This window comes from Chanos chanos, chromosome 10, assembly GCF_902362185.1.
Source record: "Chanos chanos chromosome 10, fChaCha1.1, whole genome shotgun sequence".
Classification (NCBI taxonomy): Eukaryota; Metazoa; Chordata; class Actinopteri; order Gonorynchiformes; family Chanidae; genus Chanos; species Chanos chanos.
In genome coordinates, this window is record NC_044504.1 from 13,435,841 (window position 1) to 13,457,145 (window position 21,305).

General features: G+C 39.8%; 1 protein-coding gene across 3 annotated transcripts in view; it reads left to right on the forward strand.

Annotated features, from left to right (window-relative positions):
• Nucleotides 1-21,305, forward strand: part of daam2 (dishevelled associated activator of morphogenesis 2) — an 85,895-nt gene that overhangs the window by 39,749 nt on the left and 24,841 nt on the right. For all 3 annotated transcript variants that reach the window (XM_030786011.1, XM_030786010.1, XM_030786012.1), the window contains exons 3-5: nt 3,247-3,336; nt 10,859-10,933; nt 14,311-14,405. In XM_030786011.1, coding sequence (XP_030641871.1) covers nt 3,247-3,336; nt 10,859-10,933; nt 14,311-14,405 — 260 coding nt within the window. The remainder of the gene's footprint in view (nt 1-3,246; nt 3,337-10,858; nt 10,934-14,310; nt 14,406-21,305) is intronic.

Here is a 21,305-nt window from a genome sequence, read left to right on the forward strand (position 1 = left end):
AATCAACCCAGGTCTCATAATCCCCACGCACACACTCAGCCTGTGCTCCGTACCTACTGTGCGTCACATTACACACACACCACACACTCACATGATCATCATATATTACACCTGGATCTCTCAGCCTCCGTTTTACAGTGTAGCTATTCTTTCCATTCCATGAAAACTGCCCCGCCAGCCAGACGCTGAAGTCTGGAGGACAAATGTCGATGTATATTAAGTTAGAAAAAAAAAAAGGAACCGGTAATCAGTTATCATTGTAGTCGTATTAATATGCACTGCTATGCGTGATTTGAGTGTAATGAACTGCAGTGTTACACACCCACATGCCATTTTTTCAGTAAACGTGATGGCTGTTTTTATTATGGTGCTTTGAAGTTTTGCTAATAAACTTTGCAATGAAATGGTTATTGTGCTCTCTTAGCGGTTCCTTGCCCACATTTGGTTTAAAACTTGCGGGTTCAACTTGTGGTTGGATGTTTTAAATTTTAAAGGATTGTTTTGAAATAAAAAAATATGAATATCTCAAATGAATAAATGCAAAAAAAAAGTTGCTTGTGTGTGTGGATGATTTGGCGGGTGTTGTCCTGTTCATTTATTTATGTACAAAAAAAATTGGGTCATAAGGAATACTAATTAAAGTTTCTAATGAGTCAGAGAATGGTGAGTAACAGGTAGTAGACACGTGATGTACTGATACAGAGTCTGGAGTGTATGTGTATCTGGCAGGCCACACTGCCATAGACAGTTATAGTGACAGAAAGACAGACACATAGACAGGTGTAGGGATGTTCAGATACATCTCTGAACATCTTTGATATAACTCTGATGCTTTCTGATGTTACACCCCCTATAGTGGTGGTGGGAATAAGCAATTTGAATTGGAACGGACAGAAAACAACCAGTTGATGTCAGAGAGCTTCACAGTATCAGGATCTCTTAGCTCTTATGTTATACACAGAGAACATCTGACAGAGCGCGCTCTCTCTCTCTCTCTCTCTCTCTCTCGCTCTCTCTCTCTCTCTCTCTCTCTCCCTCTCTCTTTGTTTCTAAATCTGTATGTAGAACTACTGCTCTCTTAACATTCCTGCCAAATCTAGTTTCCTGTTACTGATCAAAAGTATCACAACTTACTTTAATATGCAACAAAAACCTGAGAAAGCCATTCATTTATCTTCGTTTACTGTTGATTTTTCCACTCCATAGACTTATAAAATCACCTATGAAAAAAAAAAAGAAATTTTGCCAATTTTTAAACAGCCATAAAAGCTGCCAGGATGTTTGAAATGTTTAAAAGAGCAACCAGAACTATAAAATAGTTCAGATCTTATATCGGCCCAAATCACTTATAGGACCGTTTGTTACAGCTTTAAAAATATGAAAATGGAATTATGTACATGGAAAAATTTACCAATTGATTTAACAAGAGTTCTTAATCTTTATTTAACCACAGTAGGGCTATTGAGCACACTCTCCCTGTCTCAAGGCTACCATGCAGAGAAGAGAGAGTAAGACAGGCAGGGCTGCTGTATTGCTTCAGCCTTGGAGCAGCTTCAGATATAGTGTCTTGCTCAAGGGCACAGCAGCAGTAGTCAGATGGGGGGCGGATAGATTAGAACCAACAGTCGTTTTGTTTTTTGTTAGTATACCAATGTGCCCCACCTAGGCTTCAAAGCCTCAACACTTTTAGTCATGCCATGGCACCCAGAACCTTTGAAACACTGGCACCAAAACACTCCTTCTTCTTAGGATCTTTGTAGACCGCACCAGATTAATATTGACTATTATGTGAAGAAGCAGCTTTTGCTTGATGTAATAGGACGTAGCATATTTCAGGGCAGAATGATCAGTAATTAGAGAATATATAGTAAATTAACATTCATTTCAGTGTGACAAGTCAGACGCTGAACTGAATCTCCCACATATAAAACCTTATGAGTTGGTCACGCAAAGTTATTTTTTGTGTCATTTCATTAAAGACAATCAAAAGAAGAGTAAAGGATTAGTATAGAAAATGCCATGGTACAACCTTTTGCCCCTCTTATATTCAAGGAGGAATATAATCAAAACAGGTATTCACAGAAAAAAGAAAGAATTCTGAGGTTCCATTTCTCCTGGAGCAGGAGAGTGTCTGTATTCGTTTTCAGTAGTTTGGAGAATGCAGAGAGCTCTGTTTAAGCTCTGCCACCGCCATGTCCTTAGCCAACCCCAGACCTGGCCACTATTCACGACTCAGATTGGATGAGTCAGCAGATTAGAGCAGGAGTGGGTCGCAGTGGTTTAGATGAGGCGTGTGGTACAAGCCATGTTACAAACTTAACCATGTCTGGGTTTAGTCATGTGACCTTTGTAGTCTGGACCCCTTTAGTCTGAATTTGGATGCTACTGTTTGAACATCATCAAGCTTGGTCATTTACGTAGGTATTTAACAAACTTACTTTTTCTTTTTCTTGCACAGTTTCAGAAGCATGGATTAACATCAAACCATCCATGCCCAAGTACTACAATACAAATATAAATATTTGTGTGTGTGTGTGTGTGGTTGTGTGTGTGTGTGTGTGTGTGTGTGTGTGTGTGTGTGTGTCAGTCACATGTATCTGTTGAGTTCAGTCACTATTAGTCCCGACAGTTTCCTGTCAGTCCTCTTGGGGCCTCCTATGACTTCCTCCCATCTTTCCACTCGCTCCCTTGTCCTTCCTGTCCCACCCTCAGAAAATAAAATGTCTTTTGTGTTTGTGTGTGTGTCCGTGCATGTATTGGAGAGGAAAAGAAAGGGGGTGGGGTGGGTGGGGGGGTAACGTGCTGTAGGAGCTTGCTTACCTTTCTGCTAACATTTTATTTCCATCCCTCTTTTTTTCGTCCTGTCTATTACTATGTCATCAGAACTATGCTTTATTTTTTTTTTCTTTCATCCTGCTTCTTTATGTGTGTGTGTGTCCTTCTCTGTTATCTTAGTTTCAGATGAAAGAGTATGAACTCTTCATTTAGAGTCTGGTGAATGGATCATCGCATCCTGAGGTCAGAGCTTTGTCGAGTGCAGAGGAAGTCAGTCAGCTGATAAATGACTTGGATGGCAAAGATTGTCTCCGCTGTAAATAGGAGAGGGTAGGGACAGGTTTTAGGGTCAGTAATGCAGAGGCTTTTTTCTCAAGAGGAGTCAGTGCGTTTATCTGTTTACCCGACTGATTTACTGGTCTTAAAATCTGATACTAAGTCATTCATTCCTTTTCTTTTTAACCTCTGCAGGATGAGTTGGACCTTACAGACAAGAACAGGGATGCTATGTTTGCCCTGCCTGCAGAGAAGAAATGGCAAATATACTGCAGCAAGAAGAAGGTGAGTCATGCGAACCAGCAGTCTTCCACTACAATCATCATTTCAGCTTCGAGCATGTACAAGGCCAAAGTAATACTCACATTTGTATGTGTCACGCAACCAATGGCATGCGGTTCTTTTTGGTAAAGTGAATTGTGTAAGGCAAAACTAAATGATAACCCTAACATTGGGGCAATAACTTGGAAACACTATCACAGAGTGTGATAAGAATTACATGCCGAATGTATAAGCTCAAACTCAGGAGAAAATAAATACTCTTATGTTGCAAACTCCCTCAACACTGAAAACATACTTCCAAGTGTCAAACTCTTTGAAATGAAAAATGTGTAACCAAAGTATCTTTCTAAAGCCCTTACCAAAAATGTCTCTTCTGTCACACACATCCCCTCCCTTCCTCTGTTGGACAGTACAGAGTCCTTAAAGTTGTGTTTGTGGTCTACCATCTTCAGGATATTACACTCTAATTACAGCAAGAAGGACTTTGGCTGCCTTCAAAAACCCCCACCGGAATTCAGATTAAACAAATGCATATGATCTTTTCCAAATCATTTTGGAAAGAGACCTTGCTTTGGCAGGATCTTTTGTTGAGGGAACGGTAACCAGTATTTCTGAACCTATGAAACTCATTCTTGGCCAGTCTCATCTTACTGACCCTGACACTTCTGTTTAAAGGTATGAGAACAAAAAGCTGTAGAAAGTTATTGCCTGTCACGTCCATGTGACCGCAGCTGGAACAAGGCAGACTGGCACAGGTTAGGGAAGTGGTGTTAGAGGCAAGGTGGGGCTGTGTTTAAGAATGTGGTTTGGTCAGAGAGGGGTTTACAGAAATGGATTTTGGAACAACATCGTCGGCAGTTGATGTTCCCTCTCAGCCGCTTCAAATGAAAATCATTTCCTGTCAAAGCAGAACGTTCAAAAGGAAAAAAAAAATCTTCCAGACCAAATCCAGGAAACAGGATCCAGAACCAGGCAACGGGCCACTCAGAAAAAGGACGCAAAACAAAACAAAAAGGTCATTCAGATCTGGTGTAACAGAGAATGGCTAAAACAGCCCTCCACACGACCTGTTTCAAATGTGGAAGAATGTATACAGAAACAACAGCACCGTGTGTTTGGTTTAAAATGAGTTTTAATGGGAGAGACTCAAATGAGAAGAGCCTAAAAGGGAGAGATTCAAATAAAAAGAGAAATTGAATCCCAAACACTACAGGGCCAAACCCCTTAGCCAGACATCCACTTCCTGTTCATTCATGTGTCATGTAGTAGTCACCCTGTTTAGCTTTTATTACCATTATAAAATATCCTGACAACTTCTTATTAACCATGTTTGCAGGACAAACAACACAGTGACACTTTAACAATGAAGCTAATACAATTTCAGAGTATATAACATATACTAAGAGTGTTTTTTATGTATATATGCATGTATGTGTGTATGTATGCATTTATTTATTATTTACTGTCGGGTTTCCTGATAGGTTTGGTCAGTGATGCTGCTTGTGCTAATAAAACAAGAGACAACAGAGCAAACCACTCATGTCACTATGAAATATGAAAATGGCATAGGGGCCCTTCATTGGCAAGCAGCTACTGTAGTCAGAAATGATGATGATTAGATCAAGAATATAAATATTTATTCCATCCATTCTGTAAACAGCATTTACTGTGAGGCTTCGACATGGCCCAGTCGTAAACACAGAGACCATAAGAACCTTAGCGTAAACAAACACACCCCTCTATGCATTCCATTAGATGTCTCATGAGGACGTGTCATGGTTCCAATGCAGGCGTTACATAAGACCACCTGCCCACTACAAGATGTGTGTGTGCGTGTGTGTGTGTGTGTGTGTGTGTGTGTGTGTGTGTGTGTGTCACTGCACATCAGTACCGCAGACCTTATTTCCACAGTAATGGATCGTGAGTGACTTGCATTGCGAGTCTGATGACTGAGGTTAGCAGAGACATTGATGTTCCTTGTGCCATAACTGTTTTGGTTGCAGCTGTCAAATCAGTGTCTGTCAGCTGTCACGGAGTCTTATCCAACAGGCAGCTGTTAATACAAGGCCTCCCTACAATACACAGTGATAGGTTTGTACTAAAGTTATGGGGTCAAACCTTGATTGTGTCTGCACAGTCCTGATTTGTTCATGGGCAAAGCACTCAACCCCCAAGTCTGATGCAGATGTTTATGGCCTCTTAATTCTAAGTCACATTGAATTAGGTGTCAGCTGAATGAACATTGAGTAGTATAACTCTAGTTGAGTAGTATAACTCTAGTTGAGTCGTATAACTGTATTTGTCTTTGTGCTGTTGTGACGCATACCGTCAGTATTTTAAGTTGTGTTTTTCCTCTGTCTTGCTAGCGAGATGCGGTGAAGTTGTAAACTCTACACTGACTGAACTGGATGTGTTGAGTTAAGCTTTTGACGTTTGCCAAAGCGTTGGTTTCACTAACCTGTATGTTGTGAATGAACTTCCTTTTCTGGTCAGTATATCTGGAAGAGGCATTACAGTGGTCTGCCTTTGGAACTCCTGCTGAAACAGTAATTGCACTTTACCCTTCTGCTGTAATGCATTATCACTTACTTGACGAGTGCTTTACAAAGACTCTGTCATCTTCCAGCCCACGCACAATGGCCGCTGATTAAATGATACACTATGAGCTGATTTTGCAGCAATGTAATGCTTATCCTAAATGCTTAAAACAGTTTGTGTGGCAAGTGTGATCTAAGTGTGCCTCCTGTCCCTATTATTTTTTAAATGCATCAATTGTGTCAATACACAATAAGTCAGAAAAGACATGATTTTCAACGATGTTAAGAAGACGTGTATGAACATATGTTTGGTCATATGAAAAATGCTTGCATGTGTGTTGTTTTCTATCGGCATTAAAATGAGCTTTTGCCCTTCTGTGGAAATGAAGGACAGATTATAAAGTCAATAGTTAGTATAATCATTATTCTCAAAAGAGAAGAATTACACAGTCCCCTCATGGGGAGTTCATAGTGTGTTCAGCCTCATATAGTCTCTGCTGTCTGAGGTGATATACTGGTTGCAGAGATGTCTGAGGTGATATACTGGTTGCAGAGCTGTCTGAGGTGATATACTGGTTGCAGAGTAAATTCATACTTTTTTCCTCTCCTCACAAATACATAAGCTCATGTATAGAGCCCCGTTTTACCCTTACAGCTCAGTGTGTTTACTGTTGATATCCATTAAACAATACAAATGTTCCCTAAGCAAACCACCCCATCTTACTACTAACCTAAGTGTCTTTTCTCCAGATTCAAATGGGGTGAATTTTTCTTTACTGAAAATCTAACTATAGAGCTACGGAAACTGCCCCATCAGACCGGGCAGCCCAAAGTCACTTTGTGTTGGCAGAGAATGAACATATTTGAAAAGTTTCATCTGATTCTGGTTTTCCTGATCTCACGATTCAGATTTAGCGTGGGGCTGGTTCCCTTTTGCAAGTCAAACACAATGTTTGTTTATTGTGTAACTGACCAGTCTGTTTTGCATTTTGTAAAACAGACATTTTAATGACAATTAATACTTGACACTTTTCTGCACTGCTTAATATCTGTCTTCTGTATTGTAAACCAAGTTTTTTTTAATGCTTTCTTATTGTTGTTGTTTTTTGTTTGTTTTTTGTCCATTCTCATTTGAACAGCTGGTTCTTTCGAAAGACTCTGTGGGTTCAGCCAGCAAACTCTCAGATCTCCATAAACACACAGGAGCTCACAGGACTGAGTTCAAATAAAACCACACAATTCAGGCAGGGGGTAGAGAAATACTAGCAATCGCACAGATCCGAGACCTAGGGTTCGCCTCAGTTATGCCAGAGATTGGAGGCTTTGAGAATAAAACAAGTTATGCAGTGGTGCAAATGAATGCCAAAGAAAATGCTAGACCATAGTTTGTTACAAAAAAAAAAAGGCATGAAGTGAAGTGTCCCTACAAAAGGAGTAACACTCTCATCCGCTTGGGAAACAGAATGTACTCTGTTTGTCTGCTGTGTGTGAATTAGAGAAAAGGGGTCATAACGGGGGCAGGTATTTAGGTTGGCAGATACACACAGTTCCAGTGGTTTTGAATCTTACTCAGAAATTTACTCCACATATCAATAAACCTTTTATTTCCCAAACAGATATAATACTTTAACAAGCTGTTTGAAATTATTTGATGCTAATAATTCCTTTTTTTTTCAGTTGTCTAAATCGAGAACTACAAAGCTCAAATAAGTTCACTGCTGCAGATTCAAGCCATACTATCATTTCTGCAAATTAAATCAGCATATTCAACCAGCCAGTGTGGTCCTAATTATCAATAACCATCATTTCTGACATTACGATATCATTAAACCCATTAATAACATGTAATGTAATCATGCAATGTGTTAATGATGTAAATTTGTCAAACAGAATTATATGAACAATTTGAAATTTGAGTGAGAGACTGATAAGAGTCATTAGAGGGAGAGAACAGATTATTGTTTATACATTCCATACTGTAGTGTCTCTTCTCCCACACTGATGTTTTGTTTTTTGCTGAAATTTTCTTGTTTCTCCTCTCAACCCTGTTAGATGCACATTGGGTCACCAGTGGTCAAGAACATGGGGCCATGTTTATTATTGCTTCCTGCACCGTGACTGTTTTTAAAAGCTTAAACATTTACACACGGGGGGAAGAGCCTACTACTGTGCTGACCTCAAACCAGACAAGCCTCCCAAAATCTCCAAATCATATCTCATTGTAGCAAAGAGCAAAATTATAGTGTTTTAAAGTTTTTTGTTCTTGTTGTTGTTGATTTTGTGAGATAGCCAGGAGAAATGTTCTGTGCATTGTGACATATTTCAGAATAAGTGACAAGTAATAAGTATAGCAATATTTAAGGCTGACTATTAAAGTCGTAATCTTGTTGTCAAATCAGTCTGGCTGCATGTTCAGACTTTATCTGTGTACAAAAATGTTGAATGTATCATGGAAAAATAGATTAGAGGAACAAAGCCTTTTTTGTTGTTTTTTTTTTGTCTCGGAACTGTGTTGTGTTTTGGTGTTAAACATCTGAAACCATTACTTTAAAGGAAGTGAACTACTGTTGGATTGAACAATATGAGTTCTGGTTTGGTTTTGTTGTGCTGGGCAGGCAGTCTGGCCAGTGGCTGTGTGTGTGCTTTGTGTTTTTGTCCAAGGCCTTAAATCAGGGACTGGACAAGACTGATTACAGTTGCTGTAAAGAGTAGTCATCGTTATTTAACACCATTGAAACTGATTTTGGGGGGATTTGGTTTAAGTTCAGACAAGAGAACCTGTTCTCCTGCCATCACCGATACAACAGTAATCACACTGAATAGAGTCTCTATTAAGCCTGACCTATTTCATTGCATTATGTTGTCATAATGTAACATTCTATAATTTTATTCTTCATTCCACATTTAGTCCACTTCTAGTACATTCATGTTTGTTTATCTCTTAATTATCATCACAAGTTAAAATGAAATGTGCTGTATTGCCTGATTGACACTACTATCTTCTGTAGAAGAAACTGAAAATTTTCAAATCAAAGTCCGACGCACAAGACTTCTTATGCTTATAGTGACACATGGATCTGTTGATTTTTTCAGTGTGACTGTGTGTCAAAGTAAAATTTTGTATTACTGTGTGTTTCCCCTTTAAAATACTGAGCAGTAAAGTGATTTGTTGTTGCTACCGTTGATAGACAAGGACTGAGGGAAAAAAATGGATTTTGTACCGCAGTGCAATGCACATTAGGGATGATATATAGAAATTAATCAGAGCAGTTTGGATTTTTAGTATCTGCTTTGTACTTTATTCATTCCAAAATTTTTTGATAGTTTCCAGAAGTCTGTGAAAGACCTCAGAGGACTGGGGCTGTCTGGTGTATGGCTTAGCCTTATGTAGCTAATAAGAAACAAGGAGAAATGAGATATTAGCTTCATTGCTATGAACTTGAACAAAGAAGAAGTAAAATAACAGTTAGATTTGAAATGAACACGTCTTCATTTAGTTGGTTTGTCACCTGAGCCAATACCTTGTCCATAATAGTTGCGTGTGATCAAACCTAAACAATAAAATTTGGATGAGGAAAGCAGTTTTAACATGGTAGGTAGACTTTGGAGAGGTTAGATGGTTAAGGGTGTTGGTATAGACTATATTATGTCCATCTGAGATGTACATTGTGCACATGTATCTCTAACAGTATAACTAACTCATGATGACATGGACACCTTCATCACAGAAAATAGCCAAAAATTAATTGAGGGCAGTTCATTGACATTTTGCAGTTATCACGGATAATGACATTCTGCAACCCACCAAAAATGGTCCCAGGAAAAAGCAGTTGCATGTCATATTGAAACAATGTTCCATATTTGTCAAATGACCTATAAAAAACTGTTGGGTTGTCTTATCATATCACTGCATCTGAGCTCAGTATTTCAAAAGCAAATAAGCTCAGAGCAGAAGTTTGGATCCTAGTAACACAGATTATTGTGTCAAGTTTAATAAAAACACATGTAGGACACTGCAAACAAAGAACCAGATGAAACAAAGATTCAGGTCATCCAAGATGCACAGCTCCTGCTCTGAATGAACCCATCATGAAGCCCATATGAATGAAGATTCTCTGAGTACAACTGCTGATCTAACATCAGCAATCCCAGTAATTGCATTTACTGGGATCATGAGAATCAAAGCTGATCCTAGATCAGCACTTTAACTTGAGAAATTGGATACAGATACAGATACAAGTTTTTTTTTTTTCTACATTGTCACATGGCTGATGTGCTAAACAGATCGAATTAGTTCCATATGAGCTGGTGCTCGATAACACATCAGGCTTACGGCTCTGTTCATGTGGTCTCCACGTGCCATCTGATCGCTGTGTTTATGGACAAACTGCATGTTTATATACACAGATGTACGAACCCAATGTATGCAACCCATAAAGAAGGACGTCAAGTGATAGGACATGGACCGCTGTAATATTCTCTGAATCAAAAAATGTCTAATTCCATGGGATGATAATCAACAATATTTTACCATATTTCGAAACCAAATAAAAATTGTTAAGAAACAGGTTTACAAAATATTTTATATATATTTTAGATAGTCTATGGCTTTGTTATGGAGCATTAACTTTTAATATGCATGAATTCTAGAAATAGGGGACAATATACCTGTTTTTGGAATATTTGTATATCTAAACATCTTGTTTATGCAAGGAATGATGAAAGTGTCCACAACAGTGGATAATATACATGAAAGAGTTAAAAACAGGATAATAAAAGTCAAGCTACTGGCCAATAATGACATTATAAGCAATAAGCATGCTTCATAATACACAGATTAGATTTAATGGAGTACACTGCATGTAATGTCTTAGCCAGAAAATTTAATTGTCAAGCTCTGAAGCGCAGGATTGTTTGACAGTTATCACTACAAAATAATCTCTAATCATTTTAAAAGTTTGCAATGTTTATTCTCTGTTCTCTTGTAGGAACAAGAGGATCCCAACAAGCTAGCCACCAGCTGGCCTGACTACTACATCGATCGCATCAACTCTATGGCTGCTGTAAGTGACTGGCCCTTTGTCTTTCCTGTGTTGATTTCCCTGTAATGAAAGTGTGGTTCAGTGCTTCCTGCTGTTACTGTGCTCTCTGATGCTGGCTGAGGAACCTCAGACTTTTGTGTCTCTGACACTGGAGAATGTTCTTGGCTCCTGTTCACACCCTGAATACTGATATGGGACAGCTAGTGACTCAGCAGATACATCCTATATTCAGCCCTGAAAGATATAGAGAAGAAATATGCAGAAGATGGTCTGGGCCATATTACAATACATTAACAGTGTAATGTAATAAATTCAAAATTATAATGAATAAATTGATCTTAAACATTTACTGTAGCATCCCAGTTGGAGGGACTTGGCCGACTGCTTGTGTTGACATCCAATTCTGTCTTTGATCAAGTGTCCAACAGACACAAAAGGGTGAACATTTTTGACTGTGCTCGAAGCAGTTGGGTATCACCTGATTTCACGCAGGTTGTGGATTCTGCAGTTGTATTCCAGTGCTTTAGATCTGCTGCTGGGTTTCCTACATTCCTCAGGGTGGATTTTCCTACTGTCCCACTACACCTGGACCCAACAGACAAATATCTCCACATTTCCAAATCTTTTCAGTGAGCGCAGATCAAAAATCCTCAGGATGCAACCAAGGCATATAACCATGCAAAGACGACAGAAAAGCGATATCGAATGTTTATGAGCCCATATTGTATTGTTTTGTTGCCAAGCAGGAACCAATTATCCTTAGCAGCGTACATCTTTAAGGCTGTTTTTGTAGACGTGTTTGTTTATTGGGGACGTTTTGGGGGAAAATATGTCTTGTCTTGGTTTTAGTTTTATTTAATTTACTGTGCAAATTATAGTAGGTAATCATCTTCATTCTCAACATCATCCAGATCATCATTGACTTCCTCTGTTTATTGTTGTGCAGTTATAATTGTGTTTGAGGTTGGGTGATTATGACTGAGAGCAGAAATCAGATACAACAGAGAGACAGAGGGCACAAAATGTAGGCATAAGAAACCATGACAGTTTATAGTCTTCTCTTCTCAAATGCTGTTGTAGTTAAAAAGGAGTAAGGAAACAGGGCCAAAACAGGGGCATTTGTTTTGACGAGTTTGGGAAGTCTCATTAGTGGCTAGGTGAGGGACACATTTCTGTGGTGTCCAAGCTCATTTATGGAGTTTTGGGGATTTTTTTTTTTTCATTGTATTCAAGCTCTCCCTGGACGTGAGAGATGGATACAGTTGACTGGTCTGAGTTCTCTCACCCCCTCTACTTCATGAACAACTGACTGGCATAGTAACAGTCACCCTCACACAAAGTCTCTGCTCAGGCGTAGTTCCCAGCAGAAAGGTGATGGACTGATATGGAGCTGTTACTGTCATAACACACACTTAAGCATTCTACACACCCACACAGAACACACACATACACAGTCACTCTCATTGTTCATCAAACCTCCCTCATTCTCCCACCATATTGAAGATTAGAAGATTAGACAGTAATCAGCGTCTTAAGGTTGAATGGGTGCTATAGAGGCTCAGGGGCCAATATAGTCTGAAATTGGTCCAAAATAGCTATAAGCACTGCCAATGAAAAGCAATAAATGGGACAAGATGGGACCTGTTTTGTTCAAATCCATACAGATTTCAGTGCCAATACAACCAAGCTCAGGCTAAGGTTTGAAGAAAAAATAAAACAAAGTGTTGTAAGCATTGAGATTCGCTCACAGCACTTTCTCCATTTCAAAATTTCTTTCTCTATTTCTGCCTGGTTCTCTCTTTCCCCACTATTCGGTTTGGACAGAATCTTCTCTGAATGTGTCGAAGTTTCGAGAGTTTTCTGCGATGACTTCATGACTTGGAGTGGATATGTGTAGCGTGCTCATGGGACAGTAGTGGTAGCTGAGTTGCTGGATGAGCTCATTTTTGCTGTGCGGGCAGCCCAGCGAGAGTTCTTCACTGCTCCCAACAGCTATTCATAAACTGCTGCTCAGACACTGAGGAGAAACCTAGAGCTCATTTCAATGTATTTCTCTTTTTTACAGCAAGTTTTATGTCGCTACTGCCTCATATTAGAACATTTATTGCACTGTTATGTAAGGGTAAGACCTACATCACTGTGAGGGTAAAAAAAAAAAAAGGCTTTTTGGTCTGAAACCAAGGCAGAATCAGTAAGACTCTCTAACTCCTCAGTGGGTAAGTGCATGCTCTGTTATGTTTAGCAGAGACACATACAGTCCTTACAGGTATAGTAGTCAACTAGCATTTAATGAAGTAGTTACTTAGCCTAGTGAAGCAGGTATTCACTGCTCCATCTTGTCTTGCTGCATCACCACTGAGAAAGTCAATTATAAACAGGAGTAACAGGCTACTCTTGCTGCCAACAATCCTGGGGCAGTCTGCATGAAGATGGGCCAGAGCTGTCTAATATATATTGTGACTGCAACATCTTTACAGCCTCACTGGGAGAGTAAGGATTTGATGATTAAGGAGACCCAAGTGCCATTTGTCATATTACAAAACTGTCTTTCATTGTGCCAGTCTACCAAGCAGAGCTCCCTATAGAATTGTTCTCTCCAGTCCTGCCAACACAGGCAGTATGACTCTCTTTCACCCAATACTCCAGCTGTAGTTCTGTTTTTCTCTCACTTTTATTTGTAATTTAAGCAAATACTCGGGCGGCCCTTCTGAACAGGATTTACTGTGTTACTAAAACACATGTTTATGGATGCTTTATGTTTGGCATGAAAGAGGAACTTGCGGAAAGAGAAAATGTAGAAAACAGAGCCAAAGCCTCAACACTAAAGGAAATGGAAGCAGCAGGACTTAATGCTACACAGAGCTGCCTTTCCTTAACAGATGTCTATGGCTACACTGAATTTGATTTTATAATTGCTTTTAGTATATCTGATGTCCTCTCTCTACCAATAACTGATTAAATGATGTATGACCTGTCATTATCCACTACTATGTAAATAGTTTCTGGTTGATTATGCAGTTTGTATTTGTGGTTGTGCAACCTACCTATTCATATATGTAGTTCAAACATTTGTAGTATTACTTCATTGCAAGGAACTCTACAAGTAAATGCTTATGTTATTGTATAGACTGTGAGTTCACCACATATGATTGGTGGGTTTTAGACATGCATGCATTACATATGGGGAAAGCTTTTGTTATGATGACTCTGTATCTATAGCAACTTTTCATATTGTCAATAAATAAATATATATATATATATATACACAGTGTGTGTGTGTGTGTGCACACACACATATTCATGTATGAAATCTTTTAAACACATCAAAATGAGGGACTGAGATCAGTATCTTTAATCTGTCAGTTGGTTAATTTGTTTCTTTTCACTGTGTCTTACAGATGCAGACTCTCTTTGCCTTTGATGAAGAGGAGATGGAGATGAGGAACAAAGTGGTGGAGGATCTTAAAACAGCACTCCGGACTCAGCCAATGAGGTATGCATGTTCAGTATCCTAGACTCAGCCAAGTGGGTAAGAGGACTGAACTTTCAAAACCACAGAGCCAGCCATCTACAGGCTTGAAAGTATCAGTGTTTCATCATATGATCGTGCTCCAGAGAGAAAAAGGATTTCAAAATCCTCTCTTTGCCCCTTGTCTCAGTTCTTGATGTAAAAATAATACATGACAATAATGCAAGCAAGACACAGAATCTGCCCGATTGTCTCTAGCAACTGATCTTAGCCTAGGCAATGCCTTATTGTAGATTTAGTGAGTGGAGTTCCTTTGCAGCAATGATCTGTGACTTCATTAGACATGGAATCAGATTGGACCACCAGGGACAATCCTGAACAGAGCAACTAAAACTAAACAGATCAAAATCTCAGTCTGTTTGAATGTTTGTCCAACAGAGATTCTTCATAGAACATGGCAAAAATTTCCCACTGAAAAAAATCTTTCACTGAGGGTGAGGGTTTGCTGTATTTTCAATGGCCTTTGCACTCCTTTCTGAACTTTGCATGTTGTCCCAGCAACTTCAAAATCTCTCTCATCAGCAAAGGCCAACAGGTCTTTTGTTTCTAACCTAGGCAGCAGGAGATCAGTTGGTTAACTGTCTGCAAGCCTGAATCCTGGGAGTTTCCCATGTGATGTGACCTGGAAAAGAATCAAGTGTTAAGTTCTCCCCAGAGAAATTGTGTGTGTGTGTGTGTGTCTGTGAGTAACCAGCTGGGTTATGTCTGGGCTTTCGGTCATTCAATCTTGTCTGCATCATGAGGTGGTGGTGGAGGGGGAGCACTCTCAGCAAATCTGATAACCTCCTGCTATGAGTCGATCAGTTGTACTGTTATAATGTTAGAGAAATACACTGCCTGCCCAGCGGAGACAGGGAATGTGTGAGTTCACTAACTGCTGGGAGCTAAACTGGACTCAGTAAGCCTGCAATTTGCAAATGAAAATATCACAAGCCCTTTAATGAATGTAACTCATGAGTTTCTTTGACAAGGTCCTTAAGTGCAGCTCAGTGAAGTTCTGTTAGTCTGGGAAATAAAATGAATAGACTAAATATGAGATCGAAAACAAAATTACAGGAAATTAAATAATATCTAGAGCAGTCAGAGGAGCACACACACATTATACACACGCGCACACACACACACACACACACACACACTCAAATACTTTGAGTTCTAATAGAGATATTCTGACACAGAAGAATGACTAGCCTGCAGCGTCAGTGTGTCTCAACTGTCCCATTACACTGATGAAACTGAAATGAACCTCTCACAAATACAGCCTTATGATCTCTTGGCACTACTGAGTGGGTCATCTGTTTGTCTGCCATCAGCACAAGTAAGAGCAGATGTTCTCGTCTATGTTCTATTCAGCAAATCCATGCTGTTTGATTCACAGGCAGATACATGAGAGTAGAATAGACCGTTCAAATCTGGAGAAACCAGAGTTTGCTGAAGGCAGCAAAAGTAGGGCAGGTTAGCATGCTAAGGTAGTGATCAAAACAGTCCAGCACTCCCCCCCTGGAGTAGTTTGGGATTTGCAGGGATCTCCATCTGTTTGTGACCAGTAAAACTAGACTAGCTGCGTGCATGCACTGCATGATTTTCATTGATCTTCTAGAGGGCCAACTTAAAGAACCTGATGGAGTTTAACAGTGTTTATTTAACTCGGAGAGAATTTATACACTGCGCACAAAGCACCAAGGATTGTTCTTTTTTCAGTGATGATACTTGAAAATAGTGCTTTTGTGTAAAGACTGTAGGTATTAATGTATGTAAAATTTATAAAATAAATCCATGCAGCTCCCAGGATAATAATTAAACAACTGTCTCATCTTGTCTCAAAGGAATAGTGTATTGTAACTCAACTGACAAACCATGATAGTTGTAAGGCTTTGAACCATGTCACTGAACATTTGACCAATGGTACAATTCCCACTTCCTAGCCAAGCTTTGAGAGAAATGCACTACCTTTATTTGAAAAGTGAAATTCATAATTGTTCCTAATACATATCACTGTTTAACTTTATGCTAGCTGTCCCATGGGTCCACACATTAGAGCTGTCATCCAGTCTATTTGTGGGTGTACATTATTTTTCTCCCTTTTTAAATTTCTTTCTGAATACAGAATAGATTAAACTTATCATAGCATAGTCACACGCAGAGTATGTGCCCTGGTCATTAAACCACAGACACATACACAAACTCAGTGTCACACAGTGAACTGATTATTCAGTTACATTACGTTAAACAAGAGAATCCCTTTTTTCAAAGCTAGCAGAAGTTTGCAAAAAATGTTCAATCAAACTATTGCTTACAACTTTGAGATTTTGTTATGATGTCAATAATAACAACATAAATTCTGGTCTTGAACCACTGGTTGGTGCAGAAGGGCAGAGGTAATTTTTATGTACTCTGTATGTGTGTGATACTGTGTCAGTTTGTGTAACGTGTATAGGGCAGTGAGTGTTGATATAATTCTTGGCAGTGACTTCATGTCCGTTTTTGTGTCTGGTGCCCTCTGTGATCAGTCTAGGATTTTTTTTCCGTATTCCTCCCAGTAACTCTGTGTCTGTCTGACTTGCTGATCTCCTGTTTGTGTCCCAGCGGAGGAGACTTAACTGACAAGTCTGTGCTGATTTCACCTTGGTGAAGTGTGCTGTGCAATTGTAAGGCTACATGTCAACATCTCAAAAGTGTACCAACATATTATGTCCTGCCAAAACAAGAGAAGCCCTGTTAAACCTGCCTGGTATTTTAAAACCATCAACCATCAACAGTGTTCCACAGCTTAACATAACTCTGTCGTACAGAATGTTATTTTACATGAGCATAATGTGAGACATGTGGACATAGTGAATTACTTAAGTGCGGGGATAGACGGTTGTGTTTTTGTTTGCAATAACGTCGTTAAACAGCCATAAAGAGGAGATAGTCTGGCCCACGTCAACTTGAAAAGTAAAGTTGACTTTCGCTAACTGTTGGAACTGTGGTACTAAATATGTTGTTAATTTTTTTTTTTTAGTTATTTTTGTCAATGATTTGTAGATCCTCTTTGGTCTTATGGTGTTCTAAATCAGATGGAGAAAGCGACTGACCTGAAAGCAATGGTTTTGTGATCGCTTGATGGTTTATGTCAATAATCAAAAGTTCACACTCTTGTACTCAAATATTAGGCTTGAAAATATTGATGGTATGACCTCATAAGTCCAAATAGATGGAGCCTACCAAAGGACTTTGTTTTCACATTTGTCAGTTGCCTTAAGGGAATCTCTGAACTGCACCTTTTATGACTTTGGATGGGCTGGTGTTTTTCTCCTTGTACTGTGTGAATACTACAGAGCAGGTCCGGAGCCCAGGTATTTAGTGTTTTGAAGGAAAATGGAGGGGGAGCAGATGGGGTTGCTTTAAACTCATGAGAGACCAGTCTGTGAGGCAGGGTTATTGTTGGCTGAGGTTTAAAAGCCAACTGCTTGCTACTCCTGCTGTGTCCCCCTTGGGTACATAACTTCCAGTGTAATTGAAAGCCTTTTAAACTGTGTCTAAAGCCCAGTTCACAGGATGTATAGTGATCACTATTTGTTTGTGTTTATGTGTGTGTGTGTGTGTGTGTGTGTGTGTGTGTGTGTGTGTGTGTATCAGTGTTTGTTGCTTGCATGTCTTTCTTGTAGTTCACATTTGTGTGTTGTTGTGTTCATGTGTGGCTTAGAGAGACACTTGGTTTCAAGCCTCAGCTGTGCTAATCACACTCAGTTGTGAATGTACTTTGTGTGTGGATGTCCCCGAGGACAGTGCCAGTCTAGACAATGGTTCTCTCCCAGTCTACACATCCATCTCCCGTCCACTTTTATGCTGTGGTCATTATCAGTGTACCACCCTGTATGTCCCTCACACATAAGCCAGCTAATCCCAGGGTGCGGTACATGTGGTGATAACAAAAGGCTACTCATGCAATGAGCCTCAGGGGCCAGTAATAAACTTGGGCAGTACACCACAGTTGGAGCAGCTATGGTAGTGAGCAGGATGATTTGTAGCTCTTTGTGTAGTAGCATGTTTTGTTGTTGCTGTCGCTGTTGTTGGTGGTGGTGGTGGTTTGCTTGGTCACTTTATTTGATACTATTGTTAGAGGTGAGGTTACAGTTAGCACACTTTCTCTAGGTAAGGGAAAACCGGAACCTCAGAGGAGAGCTTTGAGCCAAAGGATATCTATATTATTAATACATGAAGTTCTCACATCTAGGTTTCAGAACCTTGCAAGCACAGAGAATTCAACTTTCTCAAGTGACTGTCCTGTAATGCCACTGCAGACAACTTTAACTGGTTCCATGCTCTTTAACTGGTTCCATGCACTCCATTCATTTTGGTGGCTTTTGAGGATGCAGGATCTTCTCTTTCTAGGGTATTGTCAGTGCAATGAGGCACACCTTTTTTGCCTGCAAACCCAAAACTGATGTTCTGCCAGAAGCTTGTGCTGGCTGTGTCCTCTGAAAACTTCAGCTGCCTCTTGGGATCTGTCTATATCTCCCATTTGTCTGTCTTCACAAAGATTCCCTTATTTACCACCCTTTTGCCACACCCTTTCAAGACCTCGCAAAATACATATTGAAGAGGGGCTGTGGGTTGGTTATTTCGGCCTGGTTCTCCTTCCTGTCTCCAGTCTGGCTGCCAACTACATCACTATCTGTTCGTGTCCTGTCACCACCTCACTTGCTCATCTGAAAGAGTCGGTGACATGAGGACAGGCGCATGCTCCAAGTTTGATGACCCACAACACACTGTGCAGTTGAGGCTTTCTGACCCATGCATGATGTGGGCAGAATGTCAGAGAATGGGCACAACAAGAACTTGATCCATCACCACGTCTGTCACCTCTCCCTTGCATCTTTCAGAGTTTCCAACTGAACCACGCCTCTGCTGTTCCCTCCCTTGGCTGTTCTGACCCTCTTCTGTACCATTTGCCTTTGTTCTTTTGGGTCAGGCCTCTTGCAAATGTACCAGGTTATGCAACCCAAGCCAAACACTCTCCAGTTCACTGATTGAATCACAGTAAGTCAGTATGTTGCAGCCTGTCTTCTGCTTACCCAAGTGTTGCATTGGTGGACTAGTTTGGCATGCTTTGATTGCTTGAACTTCTTGACTGCTGTTCCTGTTGGAAGCTGCTGTTTGATGCCTGTTATATGAAGGCTAACAGGGCAAAAGCCTCTTGGGAACACCCATCCATATCCCAAGGAAGTTGATATGTCTGCTCCCTAATGCTTCCTAACTGCTGTCAGGAGTGTCTTGTTGATTAGCAGATACCAGAGAACTCCCGTGTTCATGACAGATGAACTGAAACTTGTCATTTAGGGCCTTCTTTTCAAAAAAAAAATGAGAGAACTATCAGTAGTGTTTGCTCCTGAAATTTTAAGCAGGAAAAATCAAAGGGAAAGGAAACAAAGATTTTTAGGAGAACTAAATTATGATGCTGATCCTCCCTCAATATAAAAAGACAAATAAGTGTATCTAAGACGTGAAATCTAGAAAAGCAATGCACTGACATAACAGTAAGTGACTGAAATGGATGTATGTGTGTGACGTGTGGTAGTGGTAACATGCTTGGTAACACAGCTTTCTGCAGGGGTAGCAGCTACCAGCTCATGCCCACACCTTTGGCCATGACCCTGAAAAGTACATTATTGGCCATCACTGCCTTGTTCCAAGTATCTCAGTTTCTCTCTTTACCAACTGTCTTTGTCATTGTACTTCTTCACTCTTTCATATTTGTTCTTTCTATTTGTTGTTGCTAGATGCAAAGTATTCTAGCCAGACTCAGCTTGAAGATGCAGGGTCTTCTAGCCGGACTCAAATGTTTCAATTCATATTGTGTGGAAAAAGCACCTTGCCGTCTACACTGTCTTGGGAGACTCTGTCTATGGGTATCAGGCTGCAGTGCTCCTTATCTCACGGAACTTAAAATAATTCTTGATATACTACATACTATACAGCTGGTTATTGCAACCTTCTAAATATTTGCACTTTTACTAGGCAGTAATCAATGGCACGTTTGTTTCCACTATTAGACTTGTGAGGACGTCAGTCTTCAGACAGACTTTTATTGCCTTCTTGGACAACACAAGTATTATATACAAACTACTGTTCATAAAGCATTTATACAACGTACATAAAGAGTGAAGAAGTCACTTGAAGTTTTAACGAGGATGAGTTTATTGTGTATTATGAATGACCCTGACAATGCATACAGCAAAAATAAAACCACATGTTATGAGTAACCACTGAATCACGCTTTATAGATACTTCACTCAGCTGCCACGTTCTCTTTTGTTTATAGTTTGGAGACATGTGACACAAGATAAATCAAATGCTGCAGAGTCTACTTAAAAGACGGAGAGATACAACTATCTACCAAACACCCCAAATGAATGTCCTCTACTGCCTCTCAGGATATGAGGATTTCTAATTGTAATTGATGGAGTGTTTCAGTGGATAATGCGACTTCGTCAGTTGAAAGCCTTTTATGATGCCATGGAAAAAGATTATTTATCTTAATGATTACCCTCAAGAAATTGGGTGATCATTGCTGAACCCATGGAGACACACAAATAAAACTGGCATTACAATTAGTAGAAGTAGTAGTAGTAGCAATAGTAGTAGTAGTTTGCATAATACTAATAATAGTAGTATTACTGGCAGTAATATAGCAGAAGCAGCAACAGCAGTAGTATTAGTAGTAGCAGTAGTAGTAGTAATAGAATGCAAAAAGTAGACCTTACATTACTGCGGACAGCTAACATAAAGGCTTCATTTGCTAGACAGAAGAAGGGGATTCCCAGCCGAGCAGTCATGATCTCATCTATGCTTTGCTCATAGAGATCAGAGGATTAAAGG